General features: G+C 47.6%; 1 protein-coding gene across 1 annotated transcript; it reads left to right on the plus strand.

Moving 5' to 3' along the window:
• The first annotated feature begins 537 nt into the window (after positions 1 to 537).
• On the plus strand, positions 538 to 11,238 carry DHRS11 (dehydrogenase/reductase (SDR family) member 11). The gene is made up of 6 exons (XM_009891176.1): positions 538 to 745; positions 6,687 to 6,781; positions 7,235 to 7,364; positions 8,038 to 8,130; positions 8,784 to 8,849; positions 9,924 to 11,238. The coding sequence occupies exons 1-6, from the start codon at positions 626 to 628 to the stop codon at positions 9,963 to 9,965; spliced, it is 546 nt and encodes a 181-aa protein (XP_009889478.1). The 5' UTR covers positions 538 to 625; the 3' UTR covers positions 9,966 to 11,238.
• Positions 11,239 to 14,751: the final 3,513 nt, after the last annotated feature.

The raw sequence follows: 14,751 nt of genomic DNA on the forward strand, positions 1-14,751 counted from the left end.
TCCTCCAGAGGATTTGGTGTGGTGGCTGTCGCATCATTAACACAGGCGGCCAGCAGCAGCTCTTGGCCTTTCATTTGCTTTATATCATCTAGTTTTATAAAAGATCTGGATGCTTGGAGTAATTGTTGGTAATGGCTAATGAAGAATTGTCAGGCATGCGATTGCCGCGTCCTTTATCCATGCGGCAGCGTGGCAGACTTGCAGCCTGCTGCTGCAGCGGTATTTATTTGTATTTTGCCAGCACCTGCTCACCTCGACCTGTATTGCCTGGGGTGATGGATGAGCACAGAGTGTGTCCTCAAGTTTAATAACTTAAAGGCTGAAGGGCTCAGACTCTCATGTATATCGATATTTCTTTTTTCTTAATTAGCATTTACAATGATTCTTCCCAAGCACCCTCTCTTAAGACAGGCTCGCTGGGAAGCTGCTGTGTTTTGTTAGCCCTGGGGTGTGATTTTAAGCAAATGGCTGGATAAGCTGCTCCACTAGGAGAGGAGGCTGATGTCTGATTTTGTCCTTCCTTTCTCTTCCCTAGAAATTGGCAGCTGAATGCCAGAGTGCTGGCTATCCAGGGACCCTCATCCCATACAAGTGCGATCTCTCCAACGAAGAGGAGATCCTGTCGATGTTCTCTGCCATCAAGACCCTTCATCAAGGCGTTGATGTCTGCATCAACAACGCGGGGCTGGCTCGCCCAGAGCCCTTGCTCTCAGGGAAGACGGAGGGCTGGCGGACGATGATAGATGTGAGTAGTGCCACTGGGAGAGCGGGAACTGTGCTAGATTTTTATTTCTTCTGGCCACCACTACCATTGTCCCCACCTATTTATTTCACGTGTGCAGAGCTGAGGCCGTGCTTCCGATCTGGCTCTGACATGGCCTGGGTCTGCTGATGGGGAAGTGGGAAGACATCATGCACTGCTGAGCCACATGCCTTCACCTTGAAGTATAGAAACATGCAATACCTTCAGCAGCGTTTTTCCTTTAGCTCAATGGCTTTCTAAAGGATGATGAGCCTCACTTTTTTTTCTTCAATAAAATAGGCAATTGAATGCCAGGCACTGGCTTTTGTAGCTAATCCTGTTAGTTGTAGCAGTGGGCTGTAAAATGGGCAGATTCTTTTTGGCTTAAAAAGCTGTAGTGCTTTTTGTCTTTATAGCTTAATTTTCTGCCTGTAATCTGATTAAAGCTGGATGTGAACGAGGCAATTTCATATACCGCACTGGAATTTTGTGCAAACAGTCCATGCCGTTTACTAGCAGCGCTTCTCCCTTGGTGCTGCTGTGCATCTTTTTGGGACTTCTCCATCTTTTGTCATTACGTGATGGCCCTTTTCTGCACACAGCAATAGCAGCCATGGCTGTGGGACCCTGGGCCGGTTTACGTGCCCTTGCAACGTCCCTTTTGTACTGGCCTTCGTGCAGCTCTGGCCAGTGAGATGCGGAAACGGGAGCTTTCCCAAAGGTGATTTTCCCCTCCTATACTACCTACTTTTGTGCATGAAAGTGTCATCCTCATAGGAATAGGAGTCAAACTTGTGGCTTTGAGGAAACCTTGCAGCACCTCCTGCAGCTGTGAGAGCTTGTCCTAGTGAAGGAGAAGACACGTCTATTTGAAAAGCTGCTTGAAGCCGTAGGCTCGGGGCCACTACGCCTGACAGCGGAGTCAGCCAGGATCTATCTGCTCCTGCAGCAGCCGGTGGCTGTTCATCCAGCGGCAGATTCAGGGGCTGCGTAAAGCAAAACAGAGGCACATCGAGGCCTCAGACTCCTGCTGCCAGGGCAAGAGCTGCCATATCCTGGCTAATTAAGTTCTTGTTAGGATTTTGGCAGCTCTGCTGGCTGCTGTGACTGCAGCCAAAGCAAGCTCAGCTCAGCTTTGTCTGCCTAGCCAGGCTTTTGTGGGTTGCCCAGCCTGGGTCATTGCACAGCCGCATCTCCCCGTCCCCGGTTGCCATGGAGTCTTTAAAGAAAATTAAGTGAAGTGTAGCTGAGGCTGAGCTGGTGTAAAGCAGGGCACTTCCCAGCGTTGTCTTGCTGCAAGCCTGGCCCTGCGGGTCGCCTGTGCCTTGTAAACTTCTTGTGCTGGTTGCTCTCTGTGGCATCTTGTGTGGACGGCTCCGTGGATGCTGTGTGTCCCTCGCACTCATTTCTCTTTGTTCTTCTGACCTTTTGTTCTTTGTAAGGTGGGCAGGCTGGGGGAAATGTGTGGCTTTTGCCAGCTGAAGGCCCTTCCCCTCTCCATGCTTTCTTCCCTGGCTGCTCAGGTGGGATTGGTCCCTTTGTTCAACCCTCCACCAGTTTTAGGGAGCAAGATTTTGGAATGGGGATTGTCCTGTATGAAACAGTCCCATGTTGGTATTTGCAGTCACCTGACATGGGGTTTGGGAGCCTGGGGGGGTCCCCCTCCTTGTGGGTGCTGCTGTGTGCACCCTTTGGAGCTGCTTCGGGGTGACGGATGGGGTGGGAGGAGAGGCAGGGTGGTGGCTCCACAAGGGCTGTGTCAGAAAACCAGGCTGGGGAAATATTTTATTCCCAGAGGTGATCTCTATGGCTATATCTGCTCTCATTTGCAGACTGAGACATCCAAGCTTTCTTTGTATACTGGCAGATTTTATTCCTCTCGCCAGCTTCCCAGCAGCTGGTGGGTTTGCTCTTGGCTTGTGTGTAATAGTCTGAAGAACACTTGCACCTTTAATGCAAAGGTGAAACCCTGGGACCTTCCAGAGCCAAAAGCTGCACCCACCTCAGCCTTGGCAGCCTGACGAGCCTGGGTTTTGCTTTTTAGCCTGTTGGTAAGCAGTAGAAGTAGCTCTGGGTTTTTCCTTTTGCTGTGTGTCCCCAGTTTTGTGGCTGTGACCTCCCTGCTTGGAAATCTCACTCTCCAAGGGTGCCACGGCTGTGCAGGCGCCGGAGCGGCAGCGGGGTTTGGGAAGGGTTGTGCAGTGACAGCTCTCTCCACTGTGGCACACCAGCCCCAGGGAAACACTCGCCAGGCCCATTTCTTCTGCATGCTCTGAAGCTCTCGGAGGGTCAGGATGGGGGAAGGTTGCCAGCGCCTTTCACGGGCCACTGGGCTTTGCCGAGCTGTGCTGGAGCGGGAAGGCTTCTTCCAAAGGTCCCTTGGAGAAAAGTGTTAGTGAGCAGCGCAGTTTGAGAGACGCTGTTGGAGACTTTCGGTGTACTTCTGGGCTGCATGACAGGAGAAGTTTCTAAACAGCCATCGATCTATTGATTTAGGAGGCATTAGGGCCTTAAATTAAAGGCATTTTTTTCTTTTTGGCAAATTGATTTTTGTTTCCATGCATTTTTTATGAGCTTTGAGGCTCTGTCTCCTTCCAGGCTCCCCTCTTGGTATTCCATAAAATTTCTTGCTATACATCTAATAGTCAAAATGATGTTAACATTTACTTATTCCTCCTCTTTTTTTAATGTTCCGGTTCCTTATTGTCTGTTATCTGTTCCCAAGAAGGAGCTGCACCTCCCTGGGCTGCAGGAATCTCATGCTAGGCATTGTGTCTCCATCGCCTTACAGCAGCGCAGAGCCCAGCGCTGCCAGCCAGCGAATTCGGTGGGTGTGAGGGAGGGAGCGTGTTATCGCAGGCAGGTTCTGAGCTCGTCATCTTTTGGTTCACAGCTTCCCCCTCTTTCTCTGTACTTGTTTGTGAGGTTGTGCTTGACATGAGGCTGGAGCAAAGTCCTCCAGCCACCCCCGATCCACATGGGAGTAGTTGGGGCTGGGTGCTGTGTACACACCGACTCCAGGCTCTGGGGTTTGAACAGCTCCTTCACGTTTTACCTACTGACCTTTACAGCCAGGAATTCAAGCTGAACTTTCCATTTGCGCTGTTCAGGGCACAAAGGACTGCAGCACACATCCTCTCGCTCCTCTAGACGCTAAATGGGTTTGATTCTTCTTGGCATTATTCATTGACCAGCGAGGCTCTGTTCTTGCTTTCATATACCATCTGTGCAGAGATATGTTTTCTGTAACCTGTGTTTTCTTATGTGCTTAGGAGCTGGGATACTCATTTTGATGCCTTAGAAAAGGCTGATTCTGGGAAGTGAAATGCTCAGCGCTTCCAGGAACAGGATCTTTTATGTTCTCCCAACCTGGCAATTGGAACTCATTAATTACTAGAAAATGTGCCTTCATTGTTTCTATTGCATTAGCGCGCACACGCGGCAGTCGCAGACCTGCTGCATTGTGTAGCATGCTGTGCAACAGCAGAGCGCAGATGTGTTGGCTATCTTTGCTAAGGGACCTTTGAACCTTTTGTTCTTAAAATAGGAACAAGGCTGAAAAATGTCTTGCATGGATATTTGTAACAACAGCCTTCAGATTGTTTCTTGAAGTGATACAGCCTTAAGACTTGCTCATTTTTCAGGCATGTTTTTAGGTTCCTGAGTGCCTGTTACACATTTTAAATTGGGTTTTCACCCAAAAATCCTGTGGGTGCTGTGGGGAAAAAGCAGCGAGGCAATCCCAGCTCAGCTACCTTCCAGACAGTTGTTTTGTTGTACCAGAGTGTCTTATCGTATGGGCTCTGGACTTTCCCGTGTGGCTGTTGATTAGTATCTTGCTTTGCCAGTAGTTGTCAAAATGTTGTAACTCTACCCACGCAAGGAAGCATTGCTTAGCGTGAGTCACAGCGTTGGAGCGGGGCTCAGGCTTTTAGGCTGATGTTACCCTCTAGTGGCCTACAGAGATGGAGTGGAGCTGGGGAGCGACTGCTGCAAAGACACCGTGCCTGGTGGCTTCAGGGTGTCCTGAGGCAGGGAGGAAAGCAGGGATGTTGTTTGTCATGAAGGCTTTTTATACTAACAATTGCCAAGATCTGCATCTGAAAGGACTTGGTTAATAGATCAGAGTGGAGTGGGTTACTCCTGCATTCTTTGACCCTTCTTGCTGTGAAATCCAAAAACCTTCAGATGCCCTGCCTGCTGTGGGCTTCGCTCCAGTGCCGAGGTGGATGTGCAGTGCAACTTCTGCTGCTATGTCTGCTAACTTTCTTCTTTGCACAGCCAAGGTAAATCTTCAACCTGCTGCCAGGGAATTTATCTCTGTAGTTCCAGGTATGATGACTGAGGTATCTGGCAGTTACTGTGTGCTCAACCAAAGTGCACTTGGATGAGAATGATGGCTCTACTTGTTGTGTTGCTTGGGTACTCCAAGATCAGATAAGCATGCTATTTATCTATGCCAAGACAAAAACCCATAACATGGCCTCTAGTAATGAATAGAAATAAGGACCAAGACAAAAGCAGTGACCGGAAGATTCTTCGGCTGACCCCACTCGTCCTTTGTCTGCTGCTCAGTAATTACATCTCTCAAATCCATTCCTTTCTGCCTCTTACTTTCTGGTCTCCAAAGTAATGTTCGTTTCTTGCATGTCCTTTTGTGCTAGCAAGTCCTAGTTAGCCTGCCCCATTCTTGTTTATCAGTTTCACCGAGATGATAGCCAGCCCTTTCATGTATCCTTTGCTCGCCGTCCCCATGGCCTTGTTCCTGCTGCTCCTCCCATTAATAGTTGCACCTGACTTCTGATTCATCAGAAATTTAGTTCTTCCTGGATATTTAGTTCACAGCGATGTTGACTCAGTTACTTAGCAAAGTGACATGCGATTAGGTAGGACCTGCCGGTGTGTCCTGCCTTGAAATGGTTACCTCCTTTCTAGAGCGCTTCAGCAAACACTTGCTAGCTTTCAGCCACTTTTCCAAGTCTACACCACTGTGAACTTGAGTAATTAGCACTGCTGCTGAGACCATGTGCTCATCAGTCTTGCACACACCTCTGAGTGCTTTGTATTCCAGCTGGGGGAATTTCTATAGCTCCATCTTCCTGGAAACTTTGATTCTGTTTTATGGTCAGCAAATGCTCCAGGCATATGCGCGTTAACAGTGGCACATCGTGGAAGTGATATGACTACGGTGTGCTGGGAAGTGCTGGTCCAAAGAGCAAGAGCTTGGAAAGCTTTGAATCCTGTGCTAAAGGACTGGATAAACTGCTGTGTCCTTTCTTCCTTGGCTTATCCAGTTAGGGTTGAGGAAAATGTCAGCAGACAGTGTGACAGATTGGTGGCTTTCATATCTGCAGGGTTACTTGCCCACTCTGGCCTTCCCCATGGCATGATGTGATCTTTGGCTTCATTTGTGCACGGGAAGCTTTGTTGGCCTGTTTGCAGTGCCTCTGAGTGCCTGGCTCTCTGACAGGCAGTATCTGGGGATTTCCTCATTAACTAGCTGACCTAATTACCTGCTGTTAGTGTCCTATCAGCTGCCCAAACACCAGTGTGCTCAGTGCTGTACAAAATAAACAACTTTGTCTCCTGGACAGAGAGCTGACTGTGGGGAGGTGGATTTGTTCTCCCTTACTTTGCACTCTACCCTTACGCTTGCCCATAAAACAATTAAGTCCATTTATTTCTGGCAGAGGCCAAGGCTGTCTCACAAAACTGGGGATTTGTGCCTCCCCTGCACAACCCCCTTGTCACCGCAGCCCTGAGCTTGGTCGCAGCATGATGTGCGGTGTGCGTACGTGCATTTCCCTCTGTTGGCGTTTGCAGGAATTGCTGTGAGTCGGGGACTGGAACCTGCATCCGTAGCTTTGGGTGTGCAGGAGGGCAAGTCACAGGGTGCCAGGCAGGGCTGCTGGTCTTAGTTTCTTCTTCTTTTCTCTTCCCTCAGGTCAACGTAATGGCTGTGAGCATCTGCACCCGAGAGGCCTACCAGTCCATGAAAGAGAGAAACATCGATGATGGGCATATTATTAACATTAACAGGTACGTAAGGGGGGAATGTGGGATCAGCCATGTGTGCTTCCTCATCTCACAGAAAGGATTTAAGTAGCGGAGCTTTAACCGTAGAGTGGGCTGATGTTGCCCAAGGAGGGGTTTTCCAAGGATTGCCATGGTTGATTTTTCAAACCACTTTTTTTAACCTCTGCTGGTCTAAATGCAAGAAAGACTGAACCAGGGAGAAAAGGTTAATGCCAACCACTTGTGATGGTGCAAGGTTGAAGACTGGAACTTCTTGACTAGCTCCAGAAAACAGCCATGTCGAGAGGACCCTCTGGTGGTATGCACTGCCTGCAGGAGAGGGGAACTCCTCACATAGCCACCATGTCAGCGTCTCTTTCTGTGTTCATTATGGTGGCTTGAACATCCCGTTGGTTCTTTCTCAGGACTCCGCTTGCCTCCCACTTCTCAGCACTTTCCTTTCTGCTCTCTCCTCAGCATGAACGGCCACAGCGTTGTGCCACAGTCGGTGGTGCATTTTTACAGTGCCACCAAGTACGCGGTCACAGCCCTCACGGAGGGGCTGAGGCAAGAACTCAGAGAAGCAAAGACCCATATACGAGCTACAGTGAGTACTGTGGGCTCTCGTCCTCTCTCCTGCTTTTATGGGTGGTAGAGAGCTGGCAGGCTTTATGGGACAGAGTTTTTCCCTTTGGAAAACAGGCAAGGAAATGCAAAAATAGCGCTTATCACACTGGGAATGTTCAACTCCTGTGGCCAACTGTCCCTGGCCACCTCTCTTTCCCGGGAAGATAGAGACTGGGGGGCAGAAGGCACGGCGGCAATGACCTGTGTTAGGGAATAAACTTCTTGGATGCGCGAAGCAGGCAGTTGCTTGTCCGGGAGCGAGGGGAGCTCATGATAGCAGGGGGAGGCAATCAGCTAGGCTGTGTGCTGTCATTCAGAACTTGCATCTCAGAAGTGACATGTCTAGAAGTTAACTTGTATTGCAAGCTTTTCTGTTGTTTTCTCTGCTTCTCTGTCCCTTTGGGGCATGAAGAGGGGAGTACCCATCAGAGGTTCCCCACAGGTACCTGCCACAGCAGTCATTAAGGCAAAGTCTGCTCTCTTAAACTATTCCCCTAGAAAAAGGGCAAGGAAGGAGAACAATAGAAAGGGGCTGGGTTTTTTGGCTTTTTCAGTGCTAAGAAGTTATCTTTTTTTTTTTTTTAATTGTTTTTTTATTCTTTTACTGAAGGGAAATTACAAATCCTATTAGGATGTGCTCTGCTTTTTTTCAGTGTATATCTCCAGGACTGGTGGAAACGGGATTTGCTTTTAAACTTCATGATAATGACCCCGAGAGAGCTGCTGCAACCTATGAGAGCATTCGGGTAGGACACAGAGAAATGGAAACGGAGGGAAGTGGCTCTGATTATAATTTAACAGTCTCTCTCCTGGCTAATAGCACAAGGAACTAGTTCTGCAGAGTGCCCAGTGCTTTCCAGGATGCAATCAGCATCCCCAAAGTCTCAGCACTCAAACATCAGATTTTGCACTGATATTTACACGCTACATAGAATTTCATTCAGGTTCAGTTTCCCACTCCCTATATTTATTCCTTTATTTTGATGTTCCTGTAAATAAATATCAGTCAGCTTTGACATTTCACAGGCTATGACTTCTTTGTTGAGGAGAAGATATAATAAGCAAACATTCCTACACAAGAAGAAATGTGTTGTCTTGCAGGTGGCTAGCACAGGATTTCTTGTGCTTCTCTGGGAATTTTTGATAAGGGTGGCAATGCCTGACCTGGCAGAATTCCTGTGCTGGTAGTAAGATTATTCACAGCAAATGGAGAATTATCAGCACCAGACATCCTTTGTTAAATTTTTAAATGGATTATTTTTTTCCTGCTTGCTTGCGTCTTTTTGACATGCCCCAGTGACACTGTTGAAACTCACTATTGATGGTTAGGAAAGGAGTGATCTTGTGGTTAACTTCCTGAGGTGCCCTTTGACTGAGAATCTCTTTCCTGTCTTTCCAGTGTCTCAAAGCTGAAGATATGGCTAACGCTGTCATATATGTCCTCAGTGCCCCACCTCATGTACAGGTAGGCTGTGGTTAGGTTGGAGGACTCTGCCGTGGGTGGCTGAAGGCAGAGAGGGTAACCGCTGCCCTGACATTTGCTAATCGGTGTTGCAGCTGCTATATCAGCTGTGTGCTTAGTGGAGCCTGGGCTGGGGATTAGCAGTGATCACGTTTGTTTACACTTCCCTTATGGCAGCCGTGGGATTGCGCTGCTCGGGCAGCTCACAGCCCTACGGATCCAGCAAAGGCTGCTCTGACCCCAGAGAAGGACTGCGCAAGACATGGGGAACGGGAGGGATATGGGCACGGTCTGCCCTTTCGGATGGTGCCATCTGAGATTTGCTCATAGTCTTGCAGCTGGGTCAGGTTCTGCCAGTTGCCAAATAACGTGTTGGGTTTGATCCTGCCAAGTGCTGTGTACCTCCCCAAGGGAGGGAGTTCACTTAGAAGAGGCTTAGCTGAAAAGTAAATTACCGAAAAGAAAATTGGTTCTGTTTTACGTCAAAGCAGGACACTTGTGCTGCCAGAGGGACTTCCCTCCTGTGAAACAAGAAATAAGTGACCAGCTTTGAGCTGGAGGCAGGAGGAGGCAGAAGCAGTGTCAAAGTTTAGGATATGCAACATAAAAGTTCCTGTTGCAAAAGCAAATTTTGATCACGAGAGGTTTAGCAGCCCCTCGCATGACCTTTGCTCCTTTAGAGCAAGACGTGGCCGTCTTGACATTGGATCAGTAGTGATAGCTGGCCTTCTTGTCGTAAGAGGATAAGAAGTCCTGCCTGTGGCTGATCAAGCAGTGTTTCTGCTTGACCCTCCGTGAGCACGACCAAACTGAAGACTTGAACCATGAGAGTTTATAATCAGTGTCATCTTGCACTCTTCTGTGCATGTTTGTGCTTTTATCCCTTCTGCTAAAGGCAGAGCAGTCACATTCACCTTTATTTCTTTCAAATATCTCTGTTAAGCAGGCTCATTTCTAGTCACAGGAACTTTCTACATGTGCAGCTTGCCACTGTATTGGTCCAGCATGGAAGTGTCCCGTGCAGGATTTACAATGGACTTCAGTGCTCCAGTAACATCCTATGTTGGTCTCTTCTAGATTGCAGATATACAGATGAGGCCAACGGAGCAGATATCATAGCGAATGAAGAGGACTGCGAGCAGCACCGTGTATCCACTCCACTTCGAACCCTCTGGCAATTTAGGGTTTCGTCGGCTGGCTAGCAATGTTTTAATCAAGTACCAAGGATCATGTTTGAAGAATGCTTTTTCTCTCCCTCTCTCTGAGCTGGTGCTGGTGCTGAGCCAGTTTAAAAAGAAATAGTAGTGGGTCTCTTTCTCCCCCACTCCTTTCTGAAACTGTTTAAGAGTAAAATGTATGTGAAAATAATGCAGGGAAGTGGTTTGTGGAAGATTGTTGTCTCCAGGCTGGTTTATTCTTCCTTTTGCTTTCTTTTCAAGGTTTGTTTGATTCTATTTGCTGATGCTGTATCTGGACATAGGCAAAATGGCACAAGATGTTTGCCAGCTTCAGTGCTTAGGGTTTGAGATTTTCAGTGGATGTCATACATGAATCCATCTAATTTTGGGGTTTATTTTCATCAGATTGATTACTGATGGTAATGATGCATGTGATATCTTCTACTTCTTTCATACTCCGCTGCCTAAACCCAGTGTACAATCTCACCCACCTCCCCAAACCCTCCTTTCCCGTTCACGTGAATCATGCCTACCAAGTTTGAGGAAGTATAAATGTGTGTGCTTGCTATTTCTCTTTCTTTCTAGGTAGGTAGGTAAATAGTTGGAGGAAAAGTACCTGTACTTCTGCAGGTTAGAATGATCATCTAAGTGGCATAGTTACAGTAAGAGTGAGTTGTTTGGTATTTTTAATAAAAACTAAATGTGTGCTGTCTTGTGATCACCTCTATCCTTGGTGTCATCTCCCAGCACTCTTGATGTTTTTGTATGTGATATTTGCATGCATTGACACTTTTCTGGAAATACTGATCGGTCTTAGAAAGATGTACGGTGCTGTTAAATGCTGATGAGTTGGAAATGTTGAAAGTTTGTTTATATGCAGAGATACAAACTTGGAGAGAAAGAGAGAGAGTGAAATGAACCATGCTGAAGCTGTCCAAAATGAAAAGATATTAGTAGAGGCATTTGCCTATGAAACAGCAGGTAAAAGGTCTGGTTCAGATCTCGTATTAGTTCTACGCTGGTGCAGCCCCATTGTTTTGCTCTGGATTTATTCTAACTTGAGGGAGAAGAGAATCAGCCTCAAAGCTGATACGTGCAGAGCTGGAGACCACTTGAGTTGTCTTAGGACTCTTGCAGCGTAGCAGAAACACGTCTGTGTGTAGTCCAACTTGCTGCAGAGCTATGGAGCTGTTAATGTTGCCTTAAGATTGCAGACTTGCTCCTTCTGCGCTCTGGACTTTCTGTACTGTTTTAGAAGGTGAACTGCTGGTTTAGGTGGAGCAGGTACGGTCAGTTGATTGGAGGATTGGGAGCCAGAGAAACTTGGGTTGGATTGCTTTGCTTACACCAGTATAGCTCTGTGGGAGTTCATCTGTGTTACACCGCCATAAGGGAGACCAGAACTGGGCCACTATGTCATAAGTTTCAACTCCCTGTAAAGCCTTGGGCAAGTCACTTTACCTCTCTGCCTCAGTTTCCCCATCTGTAAAATGGGGATAATAATACTTACCTACCTCACAGGGGTGTTGTGAGGACTCACAAACTTTTGTAAAGCACTTTGAATATGAGAAGCGCTATGTAAGTGCTGAGTGTTGATATGAAGTATTATTATTAATTAAATCTTGTGATACATAGAATTCCTTGTGCCAAAGGTGAGCAACTGTAGAAGGATACAAGGAGAAAACTGGTAAAATATTCCTTCATAATGGCAAAACAAAGGCAATTTGCCCCCTTTGTATTCCTCTTTATAAATACATGCTCATGGTGTGTTCTGTCCATTTCTCATCTGTCACCAGTTTCTACTGGCAAGTACACATAGCCTCATCTCTGGATTTGGCCTTTTAATTTACTGTGGGTGAAATTCACACCCTGTGGTGCAGTCTCGTACCACTGTCATGCGCTGCCCTCCTCCACCTTGCTGAAGCGGTGGCTTTGTGTGGGTTCTTTGCACCGAGCTGGGTTTCACCCAAGGAGCAGCCGCTCCAGGTCTGCACACAGCCGGCAATCCTCAGTGCAGCAGAAGAGCCTGAGCCACCTGGAAGAGTTTTTCAGTCTCTGTGCCACCGTCATCCTCAATTTGGAGGCACTTGGCTAAGGAAGGTTCAGACACTACTGTGCTTTTTTATAATGCCCCTGTGATGTTCAGCTAGACTTGATATGAAAACTCACAGTATTTTCTGTAGCGTTTCCTTTGCAGGAGCTTGTTGAAATTCAGCAGATGCGCTGTGCTGCATGTGCCATCCTTTTAAAGAGAAGATGGTTTGAACTAGGAGTCGGAGGCCAAAAAAATTTCTGAGCAGAAAAAAAAGTAAGCAGGGGTGCTGGTAGCACTGGTGAAAATCTGAATTGGTGGCCACAGCTGTGTACAGAGTTAAGCAGATGTTGAAATGCATGGCTGAGCAGGGACCTTAACTTATCTTTCTGCTCTGTAAAAGGAGAGGATTGCTTAAGATGTAAGGCCTTGAAAAAGGGCCAGTCTGGGCAGTTGTTCCCTGCAAATACAACCTGGCTGACCTGCAGCCCTGGAAGTTTGTTGGGTTTTTTTCCCCAAGAACATTTGTAACATTTACAAGTCTATAAAATTACCTTGAAGTGATATCCAGTATATTTTTCCATTTGAAATGTGTTTTTAGGGGATAATTCCTGATGCCTGTTAACTTCCCGTGTGAAGTGCGGCCCACAGAGGGGTTAGAGCAGCCAAGCAACCCACGCCAACTCATGTAACCTGTTGGCACCTTGAGCCACCTTCCTGGGATGAGATGTGATTGGCAGCACGACTCCGAGGCATTTAAAAACCCCAAACAGGAGGGTGAACGTGTAATTTATCAGTAGGTTTCTAATTGTGAACTGTAAAATAAAGAATAAAGAGAGGCACACTGTGGTTCTCTTGTGTATATAGTAGTTTTGGTGTTAAAACATAATGTCCTTTCTGTTGTTCACAGCTAAACCTTTCTTTTGTGAAGAGTTCAAACATGTGATTTTTGGTTCTTCGTGAGAAAAACTGTAATTGCTTTCTAGATCAGAGTAGCATCCAGTTGTCTTACAGATATAACCTGCGGAGGTTGGACTCGCCCGTCCTTGTTCAAATGAAGCCACGCTCCACAGGGGTTTGCTGAAATCCCCAGGTAGGCTGCTGGGCACGGCTGGGTTTGGCTAAACTATGCAAGGGATGAGCTGTTGTTGCTACTCAGACTTGGATATTGAACTCTTTCAGTCTCTTGTGTTTGCCTCCAAGCAAGACAGATTATTGTTGCCGTTAACTGAAGGCATTTTTATTTCCCAGTCCCCTTTCAGCTTGTCCCAAGTGCAGAGGCACATTCCTGAGCTCGGGTTTGCTGTCGCTGAAATACAAGGTTTTTGCAAATAAGTAATAAATAGCTGAATTGGCTGCCATTGCTGGATTTGAGGCAGATATTTTGGATACCTTGTAAATAGGTAGAGAGCATTTGTAGAATTAAAACCATGTTGTTTTCCTATTCTTGTGCCTTTTTTTTGGTCATATATAGTGTACATATCATGAGCTACATTAAAACTGCTCAACCTCCAGCAAATGTTATCTGGCAGATGTGATCTCAGGTGACTAGTCTCAGCTCCTATATTTTTGGGGGGGGAGGAACCATGAGCACAGTTGGCTCTAATAAGCAGCAGGAAAAACAGGATTTTACTTAAGATCTCTGTGTAAAAGCAATTTCATAATATTTTTGAGGTCTGACATAACTTGCTGGTACTTCAGACAAACAGTACAGAAGAGGACTGAAACAATTTTGCTTCTCTTCTCTGCAGTATCCTTTTAAAATAATATTGTGGTTTGTCCCCCATAGCCCACACGGTTGTGTTTGTGTGCAGGATAAACCCCAGGAAGGCCCAAAGCTGCATGTGGGGGTTGGTCCTGTACCTATTGCTGCGAATGACCCAGTTCCCCATTTGCCTGCCCTTTGGCTAGCCATTTATGAAATTAAAAGATGGATATAAATTATCGCATAATTAAAAAAGCAGCATTTTTGGTGTAAAGTTATGGGTTCGGAGCAAGTCGAGGCCTGTGGCAGCATCGGAGCCCTTTCTGCCGGCGTTTAGAGACGCACATTGCAATTACCGTGCCTGGGCAGTAAATAGGCCAGGATGTCACCCCCGGAACGTGCATTTCCAGCCGATTAGAGGCTGTTTGGACAGTTTCCATTGTCTGTGGGGTTTTACAGCCCGCCTGAGCACACACAGCCTTTGGGAATGGGGTCAGAGAGAAAACCCCGCTCCTTTGGGGTAACTGCAGTGCAAACACTCATTTTTGGATGTTAAAAATACCTGCGCTAGGCCAAGGCCAGGACTTTCCAAAGCGCTGGTGCTTTTGTTGCGGGCCCTGGGTGGTGCCGGTTGGTTGGGCTGGGGCCTGTGGGCTGCGGCCCCTCGCCCCAGCCTCTTCGAGATGCCCTCACCAAGCCGTTAAAAGCCGTTTTCTGGTTAATTAAGGCCCTGTCAGTGGAGGCCAAGGGGGTCGGCTCCCCTGTGAGGAGTTCGGGGCAGCACCAGCCCAGCCCTTTGCAGCCCTCGCTGCTCCCAAGGCAGCGGGGACAAAGCTGCTCTCCTCCCTCACGGCTGCGAGGGTCCTTTGCGGGCTCTGGCCGGGCTCAGCAGCTCCGCTCGCCTTCCCGGGCAGGGCCCGGTGCCGGTGACGGGAGGCGAGGGCCGCCCGGGGCCTGAGGCCGCCCGCTCCCCTCAGGGCGCGCGGGAGC

Source organism: Charadrius vociferus, unplaced genomic scaffold (genome assembly GCF_000708025.1).
Source record: "Charadrius vociferus isolate BGI_N301 unplaced genomic scaffold, ASM70802v2 scaffold239, whole genome shotgun sequence".
In the NCBI taxonomy this organism is placed as follows: Eukaryota; Metazoa; Chordata; class Aves; order Charadriiformes; family Charadriidae; genus Charadrius; species Charadrius vociferus.

Coding starts and splice junctions, on each gene's coding strand:
- DHRS11 (XM_009891176.1), top strand. CDS start 626: ATGTTCTCTGCCATCAAGACCCTTCATCAAGGCGTTGATGTCTGCATC. Junction 6,782..7,234: donor CATATTATTAACATTAACAG/GTACGTAAGGGG, acceptor CTCTCTCCTCAG/CATGAACGGCCACAGCGTTG. Junction 7,365..8,037: donor AGACCCATATACGAGCTACA/GTGAGTACTGTG, acceptor GCTTTTTTTCAG/TGTATATCTCCAGGACTGGT.